This window comes from Oncorhynchus kisutch, linkage group LG9 (assembly GCF_002021735.2).
Source record: "Oncorhynchus kisutch isolate 150728-3 linkage group LG9, Okis_V2, whole genome shotgun sequence".
Lineage (NCBI taxonomy): Eukaryota > Metazoa > Chordata > Actinopteri > Salmoniformes > Salmonidae > Oncorhynchus > Oncorhynchus kisutch.
Genome location: NC_034182.2, coordinates 13,305,330 through 13,321,406, shown reverse-complemented (window position 1 = coordinate 13,321,406; position 16,077 = coordinate 13,305,330). Strand labels below are relative to the sequence as shown.

Below are 16,077 nucleotides of genomic sequence, written 5' to 3'. Positions count from 1 at the left end.
TGGAAATGTCCTTGTTTTTGAAAGAAAAGCACTTTTTTGTCCATTTTAAAATAACATCAAATTGATCCAAAATACAGTGTAGACATTGTTAATGTTGTAAAGGACTATTGATTTTCTTTTATGGAATATCTACATAGGTGTACAGAGGCCTATTATCAGAAACCATCACTCCTGTGTTCCAATGGCACAGTGTGTTCGCTAATCCAAGTTTATCATTTTAAAAGGCTCATCATTAGAAAACCCTTTTGCAATTACATTAGCACAGCTGAAAACTGTTGTCCTGATTAAAGAAGCAATAAAACTGGCTTTTAGACTAGTTGAGTATCTGAAGAATCAGCATTTGTGGGTTCGATTACAGGCTTAAAATGGCCAGAAACAAATACCTTTTTTTCTGAAACTCGTCATTCTATTCTTGTTCTGAGAAATGAAGGCTATTCCATGCAAGAAATTGCCAAGAAACTGAAGATCTCGTACAACGCTGTGTTCTACTCCCTTCACAGAACAATGCAAACTGGCTCTAACTGGGAGGCCCGGTGCACAACTGAGCGAGAGGACAAGTACATCAGAGTGTCTAGTTTGAGGAACAGAGGCCTCACAAGTCCTCAACTGGCAGCTTCATTAAATAGTACCCGCAAAACACCAGTCTAAAAGTCAACAGTGAAGAGGCGACTCCGAGATGCTGGCCTTCTAGGCAGGAATGTTAACACACTCTCGAAGAATAAGGGTATGGTTAGGGTACACATATGACCTCACATGGTACAGTTCGGTACCTTGTAGGTATAATGGGACATTTCTCCACCCAATATTTTGAATATAAGGTACAATTCAATGTGAGGCTCATTTGCATATCGGTCAAATATATGTGTATTTGTGGCAGCCATCAGTAGAAGTTTAAACGTTTGATGGTTTTGCCAATGTAAGTTGAGCACCTCCTTTGACATGGCAAACTTTGTAAGAGGATGTGTTGGTAATGAGCTGCACTGTAAAGAGGTTAGTGTGCATTTTCCAGTAAGTTGATGGCAGCTTGTTGCTGTGAATTTGTCATTTCTTAACTGAAAACCATTTGTCAGTATGTTATTGTAAGATTCACAATAACTAACTGGCAAAACATTGTCAGTAACCTACAGGCAACTTGCTGCCACTAGCATTACATGCTAGTAACCTATTGTGTCTTCACTGAATCTTCTGTTGACAACATCACTTGCTGATTGGCAGCATACTGTAACTGCAGCCTGTCAGAATATTGCAGGCGTGGCTTTCAACTAGCTCTTTTTGGTCTCCCATGAGAAGGAATGTCGTCCCAGTTAATGTGGTCTGTTGTGTTCTGTTCATAAACACTAAGCTTGTGCGCTGTTGGTTATCCAGTCTTAACAAATGCTAACATAAGTGCACGTGATGGCAAAGATATTTTCCACCACAATTTGCAAATAAATTCATTCAAAATCTTACAATGTGATTCTCTGGATTTCTTTTTCTAATTTTGTCTGTCATAGTTGAAGTGTACCTATGATGAAAATCACAGGCCTCTCTCATCTTTTTAAGTGGGAGAACTTGCACAATTGGTGGCTGACTAAATACTTTTTTGCCCCACTGTAAATTCATTACTTATATATTCATTTTGCACTTAGCAAAAGAGTGCCATGTGCACTGTTATTTTAGTTATCAGTTAATCAGAGTATTTTCACATCATTGATTGACGTATTTCAGACCATTTGAGGGTTTTCTGTATAGATATCTAATGTTGGTGGGGTATATTATTCTGCTTTAATATTACTCCTGAATCACTATGATAAATATAATCGTTTTTCTTGAGTGTGTTTTTGAACAAAGCTGAGATTGACTTTTAAGTCCCAAAGTGTAGGAATACAGGGTGAAATCAGATATTGACACAGACATGGTGGAGTAGCAGGAAGATCAAAATGCTGTTCAAATCCCAGGTAAGGACACAATAATAATTACTGTATAAATAAACATATACAATGTAATCATGTGTGTCAAATATCTAAGTTGAATACACTACGTTAAAAGCGATGTGTGTATCATAACTCATTTTTGTTTTCACATGTGTACTGTTCCAAAAACACGATGTCAAGTGAAATTTCTTATGTGACATCGTGATTTTCTACCAGCGAAATCATGTGGTTTTCCTGTAAGGGATTGCACTGTGCAGGTAATATTATGTGTTATGTTGTACAGTGGTATTTACGTGTGGTTAATAAATACATTTATTTCAATAACTTGTTGCTTTGTCTAATAATAATAATTGATTGGATTTATATAACGCTTTTTCCAGATGCTCAAAACGCTTTACGTTATGAGTTATGAGCCAGAACTGGAGGGCGAGAAGCAAGCTAGATTTGAATTCACGACCTCAGGGAAATGAGACGAAAGCTTTAGCACTACTGGAGCCACAGTATTGTACATTATGTAATAATAATATATGCCAATTGGCAGACGCTTTTATCCAAAGCGACTTACAACAGTCGTCCGTGCATTTTCAAATGGGTATGTCTTGTACATTTTTTCAGCCTCAAGACTTTTCATTAAAACTTTTCAGATTTTTCATTAAAATCAAACCAGACACGGAATCAAAAGCAAACATCTCTTTATTGTTTCTAGCGTCATGCAAACAGTGACCGTGATAACAGCACATTTCCATAGTAATTTACATGTACACTGATAACAAGAAGAACAACAAAACAATCCTCCGTTATCGTCTGGCGTCTCAGTCCAGAAGACTTCATCCTGCCAGGTCTCATTACCTCCTGACCGCCTTGGCCTTGCCTCTGCCTTTGGCACTGTGAAACCACACAGCGTAGACAGACCAGTCAAACACCTCTGTCACTCTTTCTATCTGACCAGTGGGTGGCGCTATTATATTGGTATACTTGGGAACAATACACGTAGGTATACTAAGAGCTGAAAACGATAAGCTCCTCAAGCGATTATTATACTAATGTGAGTGAATACATATGACCAACAAAATATTTTAAATATCGAGTACATGTATATTCAAAGGTTCTACCAGGAACATCTTCAACAAATCTATCCGAAACATTTTCAGCACCAGAGAGGAAGAGTAGTTTTGAAAGAATGAGTTAGAGATAGTTAGAGATTGATGTATGAAAGAAGGGGAGTGTGGGATGGAGGAGGGGTTGGGAATGGAAACAGAGACAGTTCTGTGAGAGTTGGCATGCATCACAGGATGAAAGGGAAGACAGAACTTTCACACACAGGACCGAGGGTTAGTGAAGGACGAGGATGAATGAATGACATGGCGATCGTGTCCTATCTTCAGCGGTCTTACCGTGATGTTCTCTTAGGGCCAAATCCTAACTCTCATTTTCTCTTAGTTTCCCATTGACATCAATGCATGACTAAGTGAACATTTGACTGAATTGGAAGTTAGAATTTCACCTGTAATGCACCATTTAAATGTATAATTTATTATAGGCTATCAATCTATCATTCCTCAAGCCTGACAGATGAGTTATAAAGCTATAGCCAGCTAATACCTGTATGTAAAATTCAACTTACCATCAGAAAATAGTGGCCAGGAGTCAACCCTTTTTTCCAGAGGTCATTTTTTGGAGGCATTACAGTATGTAATGTATGAACTGCAATACATATGATTTAACTAAGTTCCTTAGCCTACAAAGACTATAATCTACTGCCAGTTTTGATGATGACACAATGTTCTTGGGCCAATAGTAGGCTGTTGATTAGGATCACGATCTTCCCAGACTATTTGGATCTATTCTAGATGAATGGAGAGGGATGGATGGAATGGAAGGAGCCACTCTAAAGACTGGTCAAATTAGGATGCAGCACTACGATCCTAATGTTTTCTCCCAGGTTGGATCATATGCTCCGAGCTAGTTCTCTTCAAGCAGGATCATGTGACTTTAAAAGGCCTTGGGGTTAAGACAGTGAACAGTCAATGGGTGTATCTCAATAGTCTAAACTAGCTCCTTCTTCTTGTCTCCGTTCCTTCATCTGCACTGATGAGAAAAAAGCAGGAAAGGTTGCTTTCACATACCCTGTGTCTTCAGATCAATACTGATTAATGGGAGGAGACGAAGAGAGGAAGCCACTTTAGACTTTTGAGACACACTCCATTGAATGTTCCCAACTGCAAATGTCTTGATAGTATTCCAAAACTTTATTTAATGTTTTCTTTTAATGAGTAGCATTAATTATCATTTGTTGGTTGGTTTAGGCCCCCCAGGCTCTTTTAAATAGAGAAGAAACTGACCAGTGTGGCTCTGGGTACTTACCTCTGGTGGTCCTGGACACGGGCCAGAAGCTGATTGATCTGTGAAGGGACACACAGTGGAGGCTGCCTAAGCACTGAGACAACACACTGACTGAAATCTGTAGGGAAACCTGGGATCCTGCAGTTTGGAGCCACGGCCTGGCTGCACCGCCACCTGTCTGAGTGTGTGGAGTGTGTGGTTCACCTTTGGTTGAAAGCATTCACCTGTGGTCCACCACCTGACCTGACCCGGTCGCCCGGTTGAGCTTCCCTGAGCCCCGAGTGTAAAATAAAAAACGCTCACTCTGACAACAACGACTGACAGCGGACTACACAACAGTGAGGTTGACGCCCCCACAGCCCATTACTCACAACTTCTGCTGCTCATTGATTCGGGTCTGGAGAACATTCATCTGGAAGCAAGTCAGAGTTTTAGACAGCTGCGCCCCTCGTAGGGTGTCCTCTTGGGCAGTAGGATTAACACCACCAGTTTCAGAATAGGGGATGTGGCATGATATGCATGTATATGTTTAAACGGCTTTGTATTTCAAGAGTGTAAGTTACTCTCTGTGAAATAGACTGCATTCACAGCATGTAAAGGGACACATGTAATGCTTTGGTAGAGAGCGCAGGCGGCTGGTGGCCCCTTAATTGGGGAGGACGGGCACATAGGAATGGCTGGAATGGAATAAATGGAATGGTATCAAACACGTGGTTTCCATGTGTTTGATACCATTCCTTTTACATGAACATTTTAGTCACTTAGCAGACCCTCTTATCCAGAGAGACGTAGACAGTCAGTGCATTCATTTTGAGATAGGTGAGACAACCCGATCACAGTTGAAGTAAGTACATTTTTCCTCAATTCACTCCCGTCATTTATTATGAGCCGTCCTCCCCTCGCCAGCCCCTTGTGGTATGCAGTCATTGGATGACAGAGGAGATGATATGGAGGTCAGGACACATGAAAAAGACCCAGACCCATTTGAAGTAAAACGTCACAGTCTTGTAGTCATCACCGTATTATACTGTCATGTCATAGGCACGACCAGTGATCTTGTTTTTACCCTGTGGACCACCATGCACAGTACAGCCACGGGTTTTTGTCACCATAGCTTGGACCGGAGTGAGAACACTTACGTCGTATTTCTGCTTCTTCAGTTTCTCGCTGAGGTCGAACTTCTCCGCCTCCAGCTCCATCATCCACTGCCACAGCTCATTGGCCTTCTCCCTGCAGGACGACAACCAATGGGACGCCAGCGTTCAGTCAGCGCATGAGGTTCTACTTTTGGTCTCTCCTTCACAGCAGACTTTCTAAGCAACTATGTGTATTCATCTGCATTTCATGTTTTCTTCGATGTATAAACCTTGTACAATAGATACTTTCAACAATGAAATAGAGCTTTCAGTGTGTGTCTGAAATGATACCCTATTCCCTTAAAAGTGCATAACTTTTGACCAGAGCCCGGGTGCCATTTGGGACTCAGTCAAAGACCTGTGAGTATTTCGGGGTAATTAAATATATCATACTTGAGTTTGTCCTCGTTGAGATGGTCGATGATCAGAGCCTTCCTTCTGTCAGCCAGAATCTTCTTCTTCTTTTCTCTCTCAGTCTGCTTCTTGGCTCCCTTCTTGCCCTCTTGCTGTGGATGGACATCACCGCAGCACAGCGAGAGGGCATGCAAGTGTCAAGATAACCACGAGGGGGAAGCAACTCTGATGCAAATGTTGTAATCATGAGAGAGAGCGAGTGCGTGTGGAGCTAGCGCTAACCTTCTGTTGGATGCCACCGTACGTGTGAGTCATGGTAGTGAGGGCCTTCTTCTTCTTAGCGTCATCATCGTGCTTCCTACGCTGTTCATCTTGCTCCCTCCTCTCTTTCTCTTCCTGTGTCGGGGAGTGAGCAACAGAAGGTTAAAGAAGAGGAGAAAACAACTTGGGCCGCAGTTGGCCTTGACATCTCAATTGAAACATTACACAACGAGAGACTCACGGCTAGACGGGCCTGCCTCTCTTTCTCTTGCTCAGCACGAATCCTCTGCTGCTCTGCCCTCTCGGTACGACGCTTCTCCTGCACACACACACACACGCACATGCACACACACACACACACACACACACACACACACACACACACACACACACACACACACACACACACACACACACACACACACACACACACACACACACACACACACACACACACACACACACACACACACACCCACACACACACACACACACACACACACACACACACACACACACACACACACACACACACACACACACACACACACACACACACAGTTACAGTCCGTGACAGATAAGGTATCCAACCTGATTCATCTGTGTACCTCAAGACTATAGTGGCACACTGAGCCCGGGCTTAAGCTATGGGAGCCAACCAGAATGTTCACCAACACCGACTCTCTTCTCTGTATTACATCAATGATGTCGCTCTTGCTGCTGGTAATTCTCTGATCCACCTCTATGCAGACGACACCATTCTGTATCCATCTGGCCCTTCTTTGGACACCGTGTTAACAACCCCCCAGGCAAGCTTCAATGCCATACAACTCTCCTTCCGTGGCCTCCAATACAAGTAAAACTAAATGCATGCTCTTCAACCGATCGCTGCCTGCACCTGCCCGCCTGTCCAACATCACTACTCTGGACGGCTCTGACTTAGAATACGTGGACAACTACAAATACCTAGGTGTCTGGTTAGACTGTAAACTCTCCTTCCAGACCCACATCAAACATCTCCAATCCAAAGTTAAATCTAGAATTGGCTTCCTATTTCGCAACAAAGCATCCTTCACTCATGCTGCCAAACATACCCTTGTAAAACTGACCATCCTACCAATCCTCGACTTCAGCGATGTCATTTATAAAATAGCCTCCAATACCCTACTCAACAAATTGGATGCAGTCTCACAGTGCCATCCGTTTTGTCACCAAAGCCCCATATACTACCCACCATTGCGACCTGTACGCTCTCGTTGGCTGGCCCTCGCTTCATACTCGTCGCCAAACCCACTGGCTCCATGTCATCTACAAGACCCTGCTAGGTAAAGTCAGTCCCCCCTTATCTAAGCTCGCTGGTCAGCATAGCATCACCCACCTGTAGCACGCGCTCCAGCAGGTATATCTCTCTGGTCACCCCCAAAACCAATTCTTTCTTTGGCCGCCTCTCCTACCAGTTCTCTACTGCCAATGACTGGAACGAACTACAAAAATCTCTGAAACTGGAAACACTTATCTCCTTCACTAGCTTTAAGCACCAGCTGTCAGAGCAGCTCAGATTACTACACCTGTACATAGCCCACCTATAATTTAGCCCAAACAACTACCTCTTTCCCTACTGTATTTATTTATTTATTTTATTTATTTATTTTGCTCCTTTGTATCCCATTATTTTTATTTCTACTTTGCACATTCTTCCACTGCAAATCTACCATTCCAGTGTTTTACTTGCTATATTGTATTTACTTCGCCACCATGGCCTTTTTTTGCCTTTACCTCCCTTATCTCACCTAATTTGCTCACATCGTATATAGACTTGTTTCTACTGTATTATTGACTGTATGTTTGTTTTACTCCATGTGTAACTCTGTGTTGTTGTATGTGTCGAACTGCTTTGCTTTATCTTGGCCAGGTCGCAATTGTAAATGAGATCTTGTTCTCAACTTGCCTACCTGGTTAAATAAAGGTAAATAAATAATAATACATATATATTTTTAAACATGCCCATGTAGTGTTCCAGCAGTGTGTGTTTGAGCTCCAGCAGTGCTACCAGTAGAGGACTTACGATCCTGTTGACGAGACTGATGAGCTCATCTTCATCTTTCTTCCTCTGGACAAAGTGAGACTCAATCAGAGAGGTCAGCTCAGCCATGTCCTTCTCTTGACGCTTCCTATGCAGGTCCTGTAAAACAAACACGCACACGCACACACACACACACACACGCACGCACACGCACACACACACACACACACACACACACACACACACACACACACACACACACACACACACACACACACACACACACACACACACACACACACACACACAGAGTGAATAGTGTGTTGGCACTCTTATTGCTATATTCAGGTAATCTAGCTGGTAGGATTGCATCACTCACGTCAAAATCGACTTTACCATCTCCCTCTGGTAGCTTTGGAGGGGCAACATTTGGCATAAAACTTCTGAAAAACATCAGAGATGATTCCATCAAATACTCTCAGTTTAATTACTTTGATTCAGTGACACGGCAAACCACAAGAAAGTTGTTGGCCGAAGTAGAATCAAACACTTACTTTGGTTTGGCTTTGGAATCTGTAAGTCACAACAGAAAAGGCTATTTTATTTATTTCAAAGTAGAAATAAGAAGTGATCAAATTCAATATAGATTTTTTTTCTAAATCTGATTAGTAAAAATCAAAATGTATTTAAATATCTCTTAAACAAATTGAGAAGAATCCAAAGGTTTGAAGTGTTTTTTAAAACATAAATGGCTTTGGAAATGTTTCAACAGTTGTGAATTGTGCCTTCAGTATGGTCTGTTGTTTATAGCAAAAATAATAAAATAATCACTTATTTTAGACTGAGACACACGACTCTAAGAGTGATTTTCTGAAATTCTATACAAAATGCATACAGAGAACTTGACAACTACACCTTAAACTGGCTACAGAGAACAAGAATAGACCTAGAACTAGTTACAGAGAACAAGAATGGATCTAGAACTATAAGTTACAAAGAACTAGACAACACTCACCTTGAGTCTCTCCACTGGCTATTGGTGAAAAACATACAGCAAAAGAAGGGATGATTACACACAGAGCTTTCAACACAAGACTCATCCATGTACAGAACACTATGGTAACACATTGGATTATTACTGCAGGATATTTCAGGGATAGGCCTTATCTAATGAAACCTTACTGTATGAAAGTGTGTATTATGCAACCAAAACCAATGCATTATCACATAGTGATGGCTCAATGTTCTGACAGGCAGCGTCAATGGTATGAAACACAACGTATTAGATACTAAGGAATACAAAAGAACATTCACAGCAGACCGTCACAGTCTAGAGTTATGGGAGTACACTTCATGCATTCTGTACAAGACAAAAACAACGTATAACAGGTACCTTCTTCTGCAGGCGTTTCTATGTGAGGGACATGAGAACGATTTGTTTAGTAGTCGATAAGACTGAAATGTGGATCAGTGAAGTGTGAGAATATGACGTTGTAAAGCGCATGCTGTTAAAGGTCTATTGATATTGAATCAGTACACATTAGTCAGTAATGGGGGTTAATCAGTATGATACGTTTGTTAGCTGGGTATGCTAAAGTGGCACAAATGGTACCAGTGAAAGGTGTGCTATATAAGCAATAAGGCCCGAGGGGGTGTGGTATATGGCCAATATACCACGGCTAAGGACTGTTCTTATGCACAACGCAGCGCGGAGTGCCTGGACACAGGCCTTAGCCGTGGTATATTGGCAATATACCACAAACACCCGAGGTGCCTTATTGCTATTATAAACTGGTTCCCAACTTAATTAGAGCAGTAATAAAAAAAAAACATGTTTTGTCATACACATGGTATACATCTCATATACCATGGCTGTCAGCCAATCAGCATTCAGGGCTCGAACCACCCAGTTTATAATAAAGCTTATAACATACATGCATCTGGGATATCAAATGCAGCTCAAACTAAGTGAATTCGAAGCCAAGAAAAGCTTTACTTTCTACTACTGCGGGGGGGGGGCGGCTCTGTTATAAAAGCATCATCGGACTGATTAGCAAAGATAGGAAAGCATGAAGCGAATAATAGAATATGAGATGATGCACTGTACGTATTTGTAAGATGAAGCCCAAAAAAAGCTTTACCTTCTACAACAGGTGGGGGGCTCTGTTGCAAGGACACATGAATGAATCAATAAAGCAGGAAGCATATAATTATGAAAATGAATGTGCAAAAATATTTAGCTGCGGCTTTGACAGCACCTGTGGGCCAGATTAGCTGCAAGCTGTTGTCGTGCCTAGTTAAAACATTAAATTACTACTGCAGATAGAAGGTATAAACCATGCAGGGGAAAACGTTGTAATGTCGAGGTAAAAGATCAAAATTACCTTCTACTGCAGTGGGCTCTTTTGTAAGGATAAGAGAATGAGGAGTGGATCAGTTAAGTGTAAAAAATATGAGGTAAAGAAAAATAATACATTTTATAATTGATATAATAATAAAAAATAACTCAGTAAGTCAGTGTTGTGAAAATAAGTATGTACTGTATGTTGCATTAATACAATGCCGATTGCTCATGTGTCTTCGATTACTTCACTGGCATTAAGGAATGCGTACTATTAGCACAAATGCACATCTATACTAGAAACTACAGACCATGGTAAAGCAAAAACAGGTCTTTACCTTCTACGTCTGGCTCTGGCTCTGGTTCTGGCTCTATGGTGAAGATACAATGTTAGTATGCGAGAAAAGCTTGAAGCAAAGAAGACAGCACCAAAACAAACATGTTCCACGACATAACGCCAAACTACTGTTGGTAAAATAATAACACCGGTATACTTTTACTCTGAACACTTAAGTCTAATATTGATACTGTAGTTAGGGTACATCTTAATATGCAGCAATGACATTTAATGTTAAAAGCAAGAAAGCATTACCTGGTTCTACGTCTGGTGTGGGCTCTACCGTAACGGTAGCGAAGGATTAGTAAGTGGATCAATTGTTATTATTCGCTAATAATAATCATGTGCAAGAACAAGAAGCATATCAAGCCATGACACGGTTTACCTACAACTGCAGGGGCAGGTTCTGTTGTAAAGTCATATCGTTGATTAGTGAATTTGCAACGAGTGAAGCAAATAACTTAAAAAGGGATAGTTCAGCTATTTTACACATTTAGACCTACAGTAGACACATCGCTTAACTATCACTTTGATAAGGATGATTACTTTTTTTGGTACTAAGCTAATAATAATAATAATAATAGCCAAGGTAAAAATGTACCTTCTACAGGTTCTGGGGCAGGTTCTGTTATAGCTAAAAGCATATGATTGTTTAGTGTCAGCCACTGTTATACTAAGGCAGAGAGCAATACAGCCTTTGATCTGATTATGAAGCAAATATTATTTTGCAGCTCCGTGAGGAGAGATATTATGTACGTTATACATTACAGAATATCTGCGGGACAATTGCTTTCAACTTCATTGACTACAAAAACACTGTGCTCATACCACATCTTTTATTTGTTGTACAGTATATAACTTGTATGTGGGGTACATTACATGTATATTAGCATGCAGAATCTGTACATATGACGCATTGAAAAGTATTACCTTCCTCTGCAGGAGCAGCATCTATTGTAAGGACATCAGACATATGAATAAGGCTTAAAGCACATTGTTTTGTTCATAATTAATACAGCCAAAATCATTAATGCAGCATTAACTATAGGAATACTGTATGCCATCTGAAATTAAGGTACCAGTGACTAGAGGCAAAATGTTACAGTGCATTCTATGAAACTAGTATGTATGACATAGGAATATAGAATATTTCAACACTGAAGAAAACTGAATCTCTAGCTGTACAATATGCATATATTGATAATACTATTATATTTATGGATCTGTATACATGCAGTTCACAGCACATGGGACGCTTTACCTTCCTCTGCCGGGACTTCAACCTCGACTGATGAGTGAACAGAAGATGAATTAGTGGTTCCATACAAGGCAATGAGTTGGTAGAAGCCCTAACCACTGACCTAGTTTCAGATATTGTTTAAGGATAATAATGATTATGGTTCAGAATTGGTGTATGGTGATCTGATCCTAGACCTGTAGTCAGGGCCACTTCTACGATAAGATCAAGGCAAACTGTTTATTACACCATCAAACTGGTATGAAACAAATGTTCATACATAATGATCAGATTGGATCAAATTGTTTGAATCTGATTCAGTATCATTTCCGTACAGTACATACAAACATTTCATGCAACCATTGTCAGAACATTGAAAACCATTCTAGAGTGAACAACACATTCTGTTTATGGAATGGAGAGTGCATGGTGTAACATGTGTTTAGCTATTGGATGGAATATGGAGTAGGACACATGAAAAGGGTATAAGTCTCATACACATTGGATATCCATGTAAGCATATACCACAAAGACAGAAGGGTAGGAAACCAGTATACAAATGATATGCACGTTCCAAAATGTTTATCTTGAGAGACAAATGTAGACATAGCATTTGAAATTTCACGTAAAAAATATATCTAGTTTAACGTATATTTTGATCAGGTACACGAAGCATGCGTTAAAAAAAAGAATGAATCATTTTTGTTACAGTTATTTTTGCTACAGTATATCTATCATGCACTCAATCCAACAACGTCTAAGTAACGTACGAAGCCATACAAAGCTGTGGGGGTTTCTGCCACTGCGCAGACACAGGTTAAGTCAGCTCAGCAATAAATTTACAATATAGCTAATATAGTCAATCTTAGCGATATATGTGCAATTGAGTGTACAAAACATTAGGAACACCTTCCTAATATCGAGTTGCACCCCCTTTTGCTCTCAGAACAGCCTCAATTCGTTAGGGCATGGACTCTACAAGGTGTCGAAAGCATTCCACAGAGATGCTGGCCCATGTCAACTCCAATGCTTCCCACAGTTGTGTTAAGTTGGCTGGATGTCATTTGGGTGGTGGACCATTTTTGATACACATGGGAAACTGTTGAGCGTGAAAAACCCAGCAGTATTGCATTTCTTGACACACACAAACCAATGCGCCTGGCACTTAAATCTTTTGTCTTGCTCATTCACCCTCTGAATGGCACACACACAATATATGTCTCAATTGTCCCAAGGCTTAAAAATCCTTCTTTAACCTGTCTCCTCCCCTTCATCTTCACTGATTGAAGAGGATTTAACAGGTGACATCACCTAGATTCACATGGTCAGCCTATGAAATGGAAAGAGCAGATGTTCCTAATGTTTTGTACTCAGCTTAAAGTGGGCTTGAAGCATTTTTCGTTTAGCCAAAAAGTAATAATCAATTCTCAAAGTCTTACTGTACCTTCCTCCCTGAAAAGAAAACAAACAAAAAAACATGAGACATTTTGTTGGAAGAAAAAAGAAAAAAATGTCATAACTAAATACTCTGTAGTGTAGGCTATAGTTTCTGAGACGACAAAGATAAATATACCACACTTACTCATTTTCTTCATCTGCCATGTTTAGATTGGATTACCTGGACATGAGAGACAAGAGTACTGATGTTTTCTGTTTCACACAAATAAGCACGAGGAGAAGGAATATAGTGGTGAAATGACTGGGGCATGGATGGATGGCAAAAATACTAAATAAAGATTGAAACCTTTGAATCTTTTCTACCCACACAAAGCTGTGTCTAAAATGGCACCCTTCTCCTGATATAGTGCACTACTTTTAACCAGGGCTCTAGTGCACTAGATAAGGAATAGGGACCATTCTAAATGCACTCAGGCCTAGTGACGTTTTCATCTGCGGCACATAGAGATACACAGCACAGTAATATCTGATGTGTTTGAGTTGAGTGTCTGTATGTGGTGTTCTTTCACCACTGGGACTGGCTGCCCTGAGGCCCTCAGCTCGAAACAGCTCCAAGACTAATCCTCAGCCATTTCCTCTTGGCATGGAGGGCTTCTCCTCTCTTCTCTATGGGCAGGATAACCTGATGTCTGGATAACACACTAACCATTACACTGGGACTGGGACAGCAACGGACACTTTGAGGGCCACATTTAAGCATTCTTTGCACCAGGCACTAAAAGGCACTGTTTCTTTCCAATACTTTATTTATAGATTTCCAGTTTAAGACAAACAGATAACAGTAAATTAAACTTTATTTTATTTTTACAACCACTGCCCTGCCATCGCAATCGTAAATCAGTGTATTATAAATGTGTTTACACAGAAATAGCAGGTGAACACTTTGCACAGGTGCTAAGGAATGGCACATATCTCCCAAATATGTACTGGCATTAATTAAACTCCAACGTATTATTTCAAGCTGATGGCCTTGTCATACCAGATACGGGGCATTTTATGGACAACCTGAAGGTTATCATTACTTTACAGACAGGAACAGATTCATGAGGTTATATAGTTCTATATTTAACTAACAAATGTAAGAATGCTATCGTGTGGATGAATCATTTGAGATGACAACTTTCCGTTGAAAGATAAATCGTCAGATCATAAAACTAGAGTCACTCCGTTGATATACAGAGGGGTTATTTTTAACAATAATAAACCACAGTTCATCAGCAGGTGTTAGGTGCTATTCCAGACAATGAAGTTGGCTGAGCTTATTGAGCGCCTACATGCTTGTACACACACACACACACACACACACACACACACACACACACACACACACACACACACACACACACACACACACACACACACACACACACAGTAAATCAATGAATAACATGCCAGTCAAGGCCAGCTATTTTGGACAACGGGTTGGCCCTCTAGAGCTGTACATATAGCACCCATCAACTCCACAGCTTTTAGCAACATGCGTTACATTCCAAAAATGATCCCATTATGAAACTATCTATCAGAGGAGATGGGAGTCAATCTTAACATTGACCATATTTGCCATGAAGGTAAAACTGAAGCAAACCTAGAGGGCTGGATTAGAAAACCATTACTCCTCACCTCACCCATCCCTCCTTCCCTATGCCCATCCTCTGACCTTACATGCCAGTTCATTACAAGTGAAGTGTATTTGGGACACACACCTATACATAACATACATTTGGACGGAAGTAACTAGCCTAGAGTGAATTTCTTCAACACCAGACTTCAACTCAGTTGAGGACATAGTGTCCCAGTCCGACCTCCAAATAGCTACAACAGAGAACTCCAGCTAAGAGAGATGTGAAGTAGAATATACACCATCTGTTTAAAGAGCTGTGTCTGAAAACGTATTAACTGAAATCCACCAAGAATTCACAGGCAATGAGACTTGTTTCCCTGTGGAATTAAATGTGTTTTGCTTTAATGTGTGCGGTCAGCATTGGGCCCTGGCTTGAGTGCTGGAATAAAATGGTTTGACAGTGGCAGGAATGTTGCGGGTGCCGCTTTCAGCATTAACCAGCATTAAGTCAAAGCCCAAAGCATGCTAACACCCAGTTCCCCCTACAGAAGACTAGCTTAGTGCCCACTGACTGTCTGTCTCGGTCCAGTCTGGGCCATGAGAAGCAAATCAAACAGACGCAAAGAAACAGAATCCATAAACGTTTCTCTCTGGCATTGTCTGAAATGTATTAGTTCAGCATTTCTTAATGCAACAAAAATATGATATGGTCCTTCTTGCACAAAAAACATTTATTCCACGTGCCCAGATTGACATGGGTTACAAAACAGCAGTCTAGCCCCAGAGCAGGCATTCATTCACGCATGCATCCCAGCAAAGTGTCATTGTTACAGTCAAGTCAGGGGTCACAGTCAACAGCCTTACCTCCAAACCACACAGGAAAGAGAAATGGACCTGTCTTATTCTTTCAGATCCAGAAACAGACAACTTCAATGAGACTCTAATGCTCACATAATGCAGCCCTGCCACCCATGTGACCACCTCTTATATCTGATTGGTTAGGGCAGTGAAGTCTATTGTTAGAGATAAAGGAAGCCTGATATATATCTCAACCATTAAAGCAGGAACAAGGTCTTAACAGTGGCTCATCTAATCGGGCTATAGTCATGTCAT

The 16,077-nt window shown here is 40.8% G+C and overlaps 1 protein-coding gene across 5 annotated transcripts; it reads right to left on the bottom strand.

Moving 5' to 3' along the window:
* Positions 1 to 2,587: 2,587 nt before the first annotated feature.
* Positions 2,588 to 15,918, bottom strand: LOC109896767 (troponin T, cardiac muscle-like). Of its 5 annotated transcripts, none has more exons than XM_031831920.1 (18): positions 15,829 to 15,918; positions 13,528 to 13,563; positions 13,390 to 13,397; positions 11,970 to 11,996; positions 11,639 to 11,659; positions 10,710 to 10,742; positions 10,415 to 10,432; positions 9,424 to 9,441; positions 9,046 to 9,063; positions 8,585 to 8,603; positions 8,410 to 8,473; positions 8,073 to 8,189; positions 6,249 to 6,326; positions 6,029 to 6,142; positions 5,786 to 5,898; positions 5,396 to 5,486; positions 4,278 to 4,315; positions 2,588 to 2,798 (listed from the first exon to the last, which is right to left on the bottom strand). In XM_031831920.1, the coding sequence occupies exons 2-18, from the start codon at positions 13,545 to 13,547 to the stop codon at positions 2,759 to 2,761; spliced, it is 837 nt and encodes a 278-aa protein (XP_031687780.1). In that variant the 5' UTR covers positions 13,548 to 13,563; positions 15,829 to 15,918; the 3' UTR covers positions 2,588 to 2,758. The 5 variants fall into 5 exon arrangements, with proteins under 5 accessions (XP_031687780.1, XP_031687783.1, XP_031687779.1 ...); XM_031831919.1 differs by lacking the exon at positions 4,278 to 4,315 and adding an exon at positions 4,628 to 4,668 and having other exon boundaries at positions 2,589 to 2,798; positions 15,829 to 15,917; XM_031831923.1 differs by lacking the exon at positions 9,424 to 9,441.
* Between the last annotated feature and the right edge of the window lie 159 nt (positions 15,919 to 16,077).

What these genes read in the sequence shown, in the direction of transcription:
- LOC109896767 (XM_031831919.1), bottom strand. Translation starts at nt 13,547, where the DNA reads ATGGCAGATGAAGAAAATGA. An exon ending in TGAAGTCCCGGCAGAGGAAG is followed by an intron (nt 11,660 to 11,969) that starts GTAAAGCGTCCC and finishes TCCTTACAATAG; the next exon opens with ATGCTGCTCCTGCAGAGGAA. An exon ending in ATCAATGAGCAGCAGAAGTT is followed by an intron (nt 2,799 to 4,627) that starts GTGAGTAATGGG and finishes GTGGTTTCACAG; the next exon opens with TGCCAAAGGCAGAGGCAAGG.